The following is a 10,302-nucleotide window of genomic DNA, read 5'->3' as shown; positions in this document are numbered from 1 at the left end:
ATGCCCCACCTAAGCATCTCTAAAATACCGAAGACCCCCCCCCCCCCCCCCGTGGCATATAATTCTTACTTTACTCAAAAAGTGAACTCTACTCACATGGAAGCCTAAAAGGCCATTAATCTGGTGTAAACAAGGTTCAAATTGCCCCCATTAAAAATCAAATTGCCCCCTTGTGGGGCGTGGGCCCCATGTTGGGAATCACAGATCTAGACCCAGTAATTATACTCAAGCTGCATTACCCAAAAGGCATAGAATGTAATCTACAGCAGGGATGTCAAACTCACGACCCACAGGCCAGATGCATCGCATGCTGGCCCTGCTCCGCCCGGTTTAGCAAAGGGGAAAAAGGTCCCAATGTCACATGATGCTGCAGTGACGATGCGAGTTTGACACCCCTGATCTACAGCATAGATCAGTGATGGCGAACCTTTTTTGGCTCGCGTGCCACAAGTGGGGGGAGCGCGGGGGGGTCGAGTGCGGGCGTGCCGCACCCATAATGCAACGCGCGACACCCCCCCAGTGCGCATGCACGCAAAACGTGCGAAACCCCCCCCCCATTTTTACATTTTTTTTTTGCCCTCCCCAGGCTCCAGGCAAACCGGAAGTGACTTCCGGGTTGCTCGGAGGGTGGTTTTAAGCATTCCGAAGGCTTCAGGGACGGTCCCTGAAGCCTCCGTGGGGGCGGGGAGGCTCTTTTTGCCCTCCCCAGGCTCCTATAAAGCCTCTGGAGCCTGGGGAAGGCGAAAAATAGCTTTTAAAAAGGTGAACTCAGCTGGCCAGTGCATGCATGTGCGCTGGCCAGCTGACAGGGCAGCGCCTCGCGTGCCCTGACAAATGGCTCCACGTGCCACAGGTTCGCCATCACGGGCATAGATTATAATAGAACGATTACTTGCCTCACATGATGTCATGATGCAAACTCCATCCTTATATATTTGTCAGTCTAATATAAGCACATACACTATATTGCCAAAAGTATTCGCTCACCTGCTTTTAGTCGCATATGAACTTACTGTACGTGACATCCCATTCCTAATCCATAGGGTTCGATATAACGTCGGTCCACCCTTTGCAGCTATAACAACTTCAACTCTTCTGGGAAGGCTGTCCACAAGGTTCAGGAGTGTATTTATGGGAATTTTTGACCATTCTTCCAGAAGCGCATTTGTGAGGTCACACAGTTGTTGAATGAGTTTACGTGGTCTACCACGTAAGTTCGTGGCTGAGTTGCTGTCGTTCCCAAACACTTCCACATTCTTATAATACAACTGACAGTTGACTGTGGAATATTTAGGAGGGAGGAAATTTCACAACTGGATTTGTTGCACAGGTGGCATCCTATCACAGTTCCACGCTGGTATTCACTGAGCTTTAGAGCGACCCATTCTTTCACAAATGTTTGTAAAAACAGTCTGCATGCCTAAGTACTTGATTTTATACATTTTATACATTATATATTTGTGGCCATGGAAGTGATGGGAACACCTGATTCTGATTATTTGGATGGGTGAGGGAATACTTTTGGCAATATAGTGTAGGTTGTAGATTTTGCATTGACACATAACCAACCTTTTGGCCCCTTCATGGATGCCTGTGATTAGAACCATGGCTTACTTAATATTCTTCTTTTAAAAGTTGCTTCATATTCTATTTGCCTCAATATTTTAATGCAAAGTTTTAAGTCATCCCTTTTTTTGCACACAGTGAGTTTTTTTACTTTTTTGCTCCTTGATCTGTTGCCATAATCCAATCAGCTTTGGGGGCAAGGCTGTGCTTTTTGTATGTATGTATACAATGTCTGCTGTTAATACCCTAAAGATTTGTTTCTTTGTCCCAAGGTAGCTTTGATGTATTATCTGAATCCAGCCAAAACGTAGCTTATTTAACAGAGCGTAATCCATGATGTGTGAACACAATTGTCAACTGAATTTGTTTTGGCAGATTTTCTGCTTGTTTTCCAGATATATTTTTTTTTGAATGGAAATGTTTTTAGTCTCACTACTCTGGTTTGATGCATCTTTCGAACTAACTGGTGTTTATTTAAGTTGATCTTGTGGTTTTAACTTATTTCTATGCATCTTGGACAATTGGTTCTCTTGATTCTTCAGATTTCCTTTTATCTAGTTCCTCATCTCATTCCATCAACTGATTCTGAAGAGGAATATGATTGTGCTGAAGTTTCTTGCATCTTACATCTAAAGTTGATATTAATGGTATCAAGGTCACATTTCTCAATCAACCATAAATTTGCCAGCATCATCATGTATAAATATGTACCGTAGCATAACCACAATAGAAGTAATTTATATTGTCTATTATTACCCTATTATTTCAATGCATTCACTGGATGCCTTTTATTTATTTTTCCATCTCAATATTGCTTTGTGCCTTTTGAATAATTTTTTTGAGACTGGTTGTGCCATTATAGAGAAAAGTACACGTAAGCGAAACAACAATTGTTCTCCTTATCAATCACTTATCTATCATTCCAGGCTGTTGACAATGAATGACCACCAGCAAGCTGGTAGAATGTCTCATGAGCAAGAAACTGAGATGCCATGGCTGTTCCTTTCATAGCATTGTAGGTTTTCCAGTCAACAGTAAAATACGAGTCTGAATAGATGTTTTCATGCTTATATGAACATTGCCATTCAAAACAAAAGCTAGTACAGGAGATCGCCAAAACCTAACTGACCTATAAAGACACAAGTTACGTTACATTTTATTTTAAAAGCAAATTATGAAATTCATGATTTATTTTTGAAAAGAGTTCTGTTCACATACTATTTCAGAAAAGCTATTTATTTTTAATTGTACAAATGGCTGACAACTGTTGTGTGCAAGAATATATTTCCATCTCAAGAGGAAATAGGTTTCAAAAGTTATTAATAAACAGTGGGCATGCATCACTTTCATAGGCACTTTATAAATGAAATGGTAGCATAAGATAGCCTTTCCTATGTGTTTATGATTTAGAAAAACATCTACCTGATCAAAAATCAGTCTAACCCTTCTGAACTCAACAGAAAAAAGCTTTGGAAATCCAGCCAAAATCTATAAATTGGGTGATAAAAAGCAGACATGATAATTGTAAAGCAAATACTTGGTGAGCCATTTCTTTAGGTGCAAACAGAAAAGTAGCCAGTATTCTTTACAATATGATACCAGCTTTCAAATTCAGGGGAAAACAATCCCATGTCTCTCTCCCACCAGAATTCCCCAACCTTTCCAGGTTGGTGGCCCAGAGTGGGGAAAGGGGATGATTTTGTGGAAGGACAAGAGCACGCACACATGTGTGCATAGCGCCTGTGATGTTCGTAACAACGTTCATGCGAATGGTTAAGACTGATTATATCTTGTCTTGCAATTTTTGATCACATGTTTTTCTAAATCAAACACGTGCGCGCAATGTTCGTGCAAGTGGGGTCACAAGCACCCACATTGACGCTCGCATGACAACCTGCAAGCATTGAGGCTTGTGCAACTGGAGCTCATACAAGGCTCATGTAGTGTGGCTGTGTACAGGTGTACCAGCTGGCCCCTAATGGGGCCGAGTGGTGATTAGCCCGTGGACTGGTAGTGCGCCGCGAACTACAGATTGAGGACCCCCGTTTTACACATATTCAATGCACATTTGAGCTTCATACACAAAACAAAATCAAATATAAACTTTTTTCCGTAAAAGACAGAAAGCGCATATATACAAATACAGAAATCTTGAGCAAAGCAGTTTTAGATGAAAACCACATTAGAAGATTTCAGAGGCAGAAGTCTAAGTGTTCATTGATTTTGGTTTCCAAAACTTCAGATTGACAGACAGGGCAATAAACATTTCTATTTTGGTTACTAGTTGATGCTTCTGAGATTGCTGGTTTAGCTGTATTTTTCACAGAACTAGTCTTGAGTTCTCCTTTCTTTAAAAAATAGTTGACAAACGTTACTGAATCTTCCATTCGGGCTCGTTTTGCTGGGCCACCATTCTGGGTGTTGCTGTTTCTCTGAGATGGTGACTGGGATTTTGGAGTCACTGTAGCTGATATAGAAATTGTGTTTTCTGGAGTCCTTTTGTGATGTATATCTCTTACAGCCTTTGTAGAACTTGATTCTGACCTTTGCCCCCGCAAAGAAGTATTTTTAATTGGTGAGCCATTAACATTAGTATAAACCTTAGGGTTAGCAACTGAAAATCTAGGAAATGTGATACTAGAAGCAGAGCTATTTTCAGATCTGCTTGGAGAAAATGGAGAGGAGACGGTTGTGCAGGAAACATTTTGCTCAAATTTGATTTCATTTTTAGGATTTGACCTAGATGAACCAGCAGGCGAATGATATTGTGACTGCAGCAGTTCTCTGCTCTTAATGCTTGGACTTACAGCTCCCTCTAATGATGATTCACTTCTTTTTCCTCCAAGAATATATCCTTTCCCACTAAAAGGTATTATGCTCTGTATGCTGCTTCCATGAGCTTTTCCTGAAATTATACCAGAAGTTCTTTTAGTTCAAATAAACATCAGCTATTACAAATGCTTCTTACTCAATATATTTACATGTACTCAGTAATGCCCATTGCAAAATGAACTTAGCAGATTTATTTGTAGGGAGGGAGGAAAAAAAACAGAGCTTGAAATGTGTCCAGAATATTTTGATGTATCAGTCATAAAATTGCATTTCTGGAGAGGGAATTCTGCAAAACCAATATGGAAATATGAGCACAAGCAGCTAAATTTTAATTTAGGTGGAATTTATTTTTCTCTATTTTTATTTCAGAGAACCAGTCTGATACAGTGGCTAAGTTACAAGGCTAGAAATCACAAATCCAGAGGTGGTATTCAGACGGTTCAGACCGGTTCTGGCGAACTGGTAGCGGAAATTTTGAATAGTTCAGAGAACTGGCAAATGCTATCTCTTGGTTGGCCCCGCCTTCCCTGTCCTATATTCCCTTGTATCTTAGCTCAGCTCACCAGCGCTGACACCGAGGGCGGTCTTTTGAGTGTAGCGTGTGTGTGCAAAGTGCATGTGCAAAGCATGCTTTCATACAATTGGTAGGAAAAGATTTTGAATCCCACCACTGCATGAATCCCACCTTAGGCATGAAGCCAGTTCTCTCTCAGATTTAGGAAGAAAACAATGGCAAAGAATTTCTGAAAATAATGCCAAGAAAACTACAAGGAGTTGTCCAGGCAGTTACCAGGAATCAAGATTGAGTTTAAGGCTTACGTGAACACAAAATTCACTATAAACTTATTTACGGATTCTGGAATGGAAACCTTTTTACTAACTAGTGGAGTCGAGGAATTGAGAAAGTCTCTTATGGAAAACTTCATTCTGTTCCAACTGCTTTTAGGATCCAAATCACGAGTTCAAGTTAATCTCAAATCACCCTCATCTAGAAAATCAATATTCAGTGCTTTTTGCTTTTATACTGAACACAATCCTATGTACTTGAAAATATTAATCAGCACTATTGAGAAAAAATTAAGTAGCTTTTAGCAATTAATTTTTTCATTTAGCCATACAGAACTTAGCTACATAGTTGGTAAATTAAAAAAAGGTACATACGTGGACCATCATCTAGGATTTTTGCTTGATCATCTTTCTTCTTGGATTTCTTGGAGCTGTTGTCAGGCTCTCTGACCTTGGTAAATGTTCCCCCACAGCTCCTTTGGTGCTCTGCCCACCAATAGTCATTGGCAGATGGCGCCCTATTCATTACACGCTTTATGTAGCCATAATAAGGCTTCCTATTTCGACATGACCCATTACAACGCCACCAGTGCTGACGATAGAAATCCACCTCATCATGAAATTCATGATAGATCTGAAATTAATCCAAAGAGGGGAAAAGTGTACTGTATAACTTTCGTTTTCTTTTTATATAAATACATACACATCTATCATGCGACTATATTCCCTTTCACGATAAGCAATGATAATTCCGACTGCAGAAAAGGAGTGAGAAACAGTAAATCAAACAAATTAAAGGTACAAGGGAATCTGAACACTCCATCCAATCTTTCACTTTCCCTATGTGCATTCACTCTTCCTTCATATATTTGTTTTCCAAACTGATTAACATGCATTTTTTTTACATAGGGAAACTATTTCAATACACTGTATTTTTCAGAGCATAAGGTGCACCTTTTTCCCTCAAAAAAGGTGAAAATCTGGGTGCCTCTTCTACACTGAATACAGCATTTTTTGCCTACCGAAACACACACACCCTTTGCAAAAATGGACGTGCAGAGGGTTTGGGAGGCTTGCAAAGTGCCCCTGAGTGCTGGGGAGGACAAAAAAAAGCAAAAAAACGGGCCATTTTGCCCCCCCCCCCAGCCTCCAGGTGCACTCTACAAGCCTCCCAAAGCCTCTGGATGCCCCCTTTTTTTGCCCCCCCCCTGCCCCCAGGAGCACTCTTAAGAGCATCCCAAAGCTCTGCATGTCTTTTTTTTTTTTTTCAAAAAACAGGCTGCTTTTTGCTCGGTTCCCCACCACCACCAGCCCCAGGAGCACTCTACAAGCCTCCCAAAGCTCTGCATGCCCTCCCCCTTTTTGCAAAAAATGGAGACCTGCAGAGTGCAAAAACTTTTCTTAAAATTTACCTCTTCAAAGTCATGGTGCGTCTTATACTCCGGTGCGTCTTATAGTCCAAAAATATGGTACTTCTTTTGTACTACTGATGCAATGCCCAGCCCATCTAAATTAATCACCCATTCATTCTTGACCGTAATCTATTGTCCAGAAGACTAATTTTCCCACTCTCACTATTTTTTTTGTTTCTCCTGTATATCCAAATCCTTACTTTCATATGGATAACATGGGCAAAGCGCACTCTTAAATACAGCTATTTTTACTTCTTCAACAAACATTCATTCCTTTTTACAGAACACATGTGTTTCTGCAGACATTTGCATGTATTGCATGTCTATCCACTTTCCCATTTTCAGTAAACATTTATGAATTCTACTTGTTCTAGTTTTTCAGCATTTATATACAGTATAACTAGAAGCTGTTTCAACCATTTCACCTGTCCAACAAAGATGTTTTCATCTTTGATTTGCAGCTCCACCCCCCTTATACATACAATCTGTTTAACATTAACATACGTCATTCAAGTTCTCATACAATAGATATCACTTCTGTGCTACCTTCACATGACCAACCAACAACTAAATTTCCTTTTGTATATGGAATAATAATCATATTCTTCCAATTGTTAGGCAGAATCAGTTTTCACACTTGTTTGAAACAACTCACATAGTCAATCAAATAATCAAGCTTCATTTAGAGATTTTTTCCAATTACTCTATCTATATATGTTATGTTATCTCTTTTTTAAGCTTTCACCTTTTTTCCCTTGGGCACTAATCCAAAGAGAAAAAAAACCAAGCATAAATTTTCATTTTATGTTAATTTATAGCATGTGTTTCAATTGATCTCTTCAGCATGTTACTATATCGACTTTTCACACTTAAGCATATTTCTATTATACCCAACAAATGTATGAAATATTACTCTCATTCATTCTGAGAGATTTATTTATCTTCTAACACTTTTTAATATAAGCTTCATGCTTTTTTCTCTACAGTTCTATTTCCACTTACTTTTTCAATTCTTTTTTTAGATACACTCAGATTGATCTGTAGTAACTCAGAGCATATTTTCTGATCATTATAGTTTAGTGTTTTCACTTCAATGAGTTGCCCTCAACCCAAAAGATAAAACTACATCTGCTAATAATAGAACTCTGAGGATTGGCCGAAAATATCAACTCTGCTAAAGTATACCATCCCATCAGGAACTGGCTTGCCATTCTATCGTGCAGTCTCTTATTCTGTGCTTAAAATATGAAAATGAGCCTCTATATCACAAAAAGCCTTTACCGTAATATTGGCTCCTGTTAAGCGATTTATCCGGTGCATATGTTTGCAGAACTCTGGACCATGAGACTCGCGATCCTTGTCATTATTATTAACAAACAACAGGGCATGTATCATTTCATGCAGAAGAGTCTGAAATTAATTAATAAGATTACTTAAGTATCCATTTCTGACAAAAGACATTGTATATCCATATTTTGGAAAGAAATTTATCAATTTCAGTTTATCTACCATGTGGCAAGAAAAATATGAACTAAATTTTGAAATGTGGTGCTTACAATTCAGGTTTGTACAAATGTACTTGGTTTACAATGAGAATTCATAAAACTGTTGTTAGTTTGCATTTATTCCACAGCTATGTAAAACTGACTGTAGTTACCAAGCAAACAGATCGATTGAACTTTTTTTGTCCCATTAATGAGCTAAGCCAAAGAAGTTAAGAAAGGTAGTTTGCTTCTCTCACACAAAACAATCATGGAGGAGAGAACAGATCTCATGAAAACCAAGACAGATGTCTTAGCTAACTGGCCACGGAGCAGAGTCTCTATTCTCATAATAACAGAATTTCATATCTCCTTGTTTGGAATACAGTAACTCATCCCATTATATAAAAAAGTAAAATATTGTTATAGATCAGAAATAAGGCACATACTGCTACACTGGAACTCCCTGGTATTTTTACAATACAGGAGTCATTGTTCTTCCATCTTTGTAGAATTAAAACATTGTTTTTAAAGCAAATGAGAGCTAATTCCTAGGAAAGAGTACTTTATTAAATATATATAGTACTGAATTTCTGCAACCACAGAGCACTAAGGTATCAATCAAAGTGCTCTATTCATAGAAAAGACCTGACTATTCATATGACTATTTGCTACATTTAGATCTCTTACTATTATTCTTATATTATTAAGCATATTTCAAGATCTTATTGTTACTGACAAAATATATTCCACAGTTTATATAAGCATTCAACCACGTTAGGCTGCAAGAAATTTACATGCTGCATTTCATCTTCGTAGAAAGAATTCCATCTTGCAATACCTCCACGAGGTCCTTCCTTGGCCGTAATTTTAAAAGTGGTTCACTTAGTCGGATGGAGCACATTCCTCCACGACCTTCGTAGCAGCAAACTCCAGCACACCTAGAAGGCAAAGCAGAAACTATCCATTTTTGTATCCCAACAGCAAAAACCTACCAAAGCAGAACGTGACTGGAACAGTTATCCATTGTGATTTACCAGTTTTCTATGGTAGTAAGAAGACAATTTTTCAAGAAAGAGAAGTAAAAAATCATTTAAAAGCAGCCCACTTCTCAATCTGAATTAGCATAGTTCACACTGCTACCTCATCCTGCTGGTTTGTGGTAGCTCAAAATCCGGAGACTCAAGTACAAACATTTTACAGCTATCATTGATCTTGACCAATGTGTGTCTGATTATGCCTGCCCTGCTTGGTTGTCAGGTTAAAAAAATGTGCCTGCTTGCAATCAGGCAATCCAACCTTGGCTGACTAGGAAAGCTTAAAAGGATCAGATCTGACAATCAGAAAGAAATATCAGGGTTGTAACTTAAGCCAATCAAACCATCATCAGACTACATTTTAGTTTTTTAATGGGTAGATGTGCTGCAATGGGAGCAGCTCTAAAGGCACCTTTCTTGACACCTGAGCCCGCAGAGAAAGTCTTTCCTCCCGATAGTCTTTGCACTACCATTCCCAGAACTGCAAGCAGCAGGGAATTCTGGGAGCGGTAGTCCCACCACCCCTGGAGGGCGTCCGTTTAGGGCAAAGGTCTTCAAACTTGGCAACTTTTAACACTCGCGGACTTCAACTCCCAGAATTCTCCAGCCAGAGCCGGCTGGAGAATTCTGGGAGTTGAAGTCCACGAGTCTTAAAGTTGCCGAGTTTGAAGACCTCTGGTTTAGGGATGCCTCTCTCCTCCCTCCGTCCCTCCCTGGCGCTTCCCTCGGCCTACAGTGTCATGCGCGGGCTCCATTTTACTTCTACCGCCGCCAGGCGCCCCCAAAAGAGGGTCTCATTGAACTGCAGAAAGAGGCCTCGCACGTCCGGGTTGGGATCCAGCAACTCCCAGGCATCGTCCATCAGCGAGAGCGGCCGCGGAGGATCAGAGGAGATCGTCTGAACCCGCATCTCCTCCTCCTCCGCTTGCCATTCCTCCTGCAGCTGCAGGGCCAGCAAAAAGTCCTCGTCCATCGTGCCTCCAAGAAGCGACACACCGAACTACCAACAGCCGCCATTCACCGGCCGGAAGCGGCTTTGCAACCAGGCGCATGCGCTAAGCCCCCTTCTTCGACGCCGCAAAGCGCTTGCGCACCTCTCCAAACATCCGGAGCGAAAAGCCTGCTCTACATTTGTTGCCATGCGCGAAACGGAGAGCGACGTGTCGCCGTTCTGTGACGTTTTACGTC

General features: G+C 40.2%; 1 protein-coding gene across 2 annotated transcripts; it reads right to left on the bottom strand.

Moving 5' to 3' along the window:
* Positions 1 to 2,327: 2,327 nt before the first annotated feature.
* Positions 2,328 to 10,232, bottom strand: SPRTN (SprT-like N-terminal domain). Of its 2 annotated transcripts, XM_081942693.1 has the most exons (6): positions 9,849 to 10,232; positions 8,919 to 9,018; positions 7,878 to 8,006; positions 5,560 to 5,818; positions 4,374 to 4,471; positions 2,328 to 4,118 (listed from the first exon to the last, which is right to left on the bottom strand). In XM_081942693.1, exons 1-6 carry the CDS (start codon positions 10,085 to 10,087, stop codon positions 3,759 to 3,761), a joined length of 1,185 nt encoding a protein of 394 aa, XP_081798819.1. In that variant the 5' UTR covers positions 10,088 to 10,232; the 3' UTR covers positions 2,328 to 3,758. The 2 variants fall into 2 exon arrangements, with proteins under 2 accessions (XP_081798819.1, XP_081798818.1); XM_081942692.1 differs by having other exon boundaries at positions 2,330 to 4,471.
* Positions 10,233 to 10,302: the final 70 nt, after the last annotated feature.

Source organism: Natrix helvetica (genome assembly GCF_964273705.1).
Source record: "Natrix helvetica genome assembly, chromosome: 2".
In the NCBI taxonomy this organism is placed as follows: domain Eukaryota; kingdom Metazoa; phylum Chordata; class Lepidosauria; order Squamata; family Natricidae; genus Natrix; species Natrix helvetica.
This window is presented reverse-complemented; position numbering and strand designations above follow the sequence as displayed.

Bases quoted from the DNA above. Each gene is read 5' to 3' on its own strand.
- SPRTN (XM_081942692.1), bottom strand. From the start codon at position 10,087: ATGGACGAGGACTTTTTGCTGGCCCTGCAGCTGCAGGAGGAATGGCAA. The intron at 9,019-9,848 runs GTAGGCCGAGGG...TTTGCCTTCTAG, and splicing joins TGGAGCCCGCGCATGACACT to GTGTGCTGGAGTTTGCTGCT. The intron at 4,472-5,559 runs GTATGTACCTTT...GTATAATTTCAG, and splicing joins AATCCTAGATGATGGTCCAC to GAAAAGCTCATGGAAGCAGC.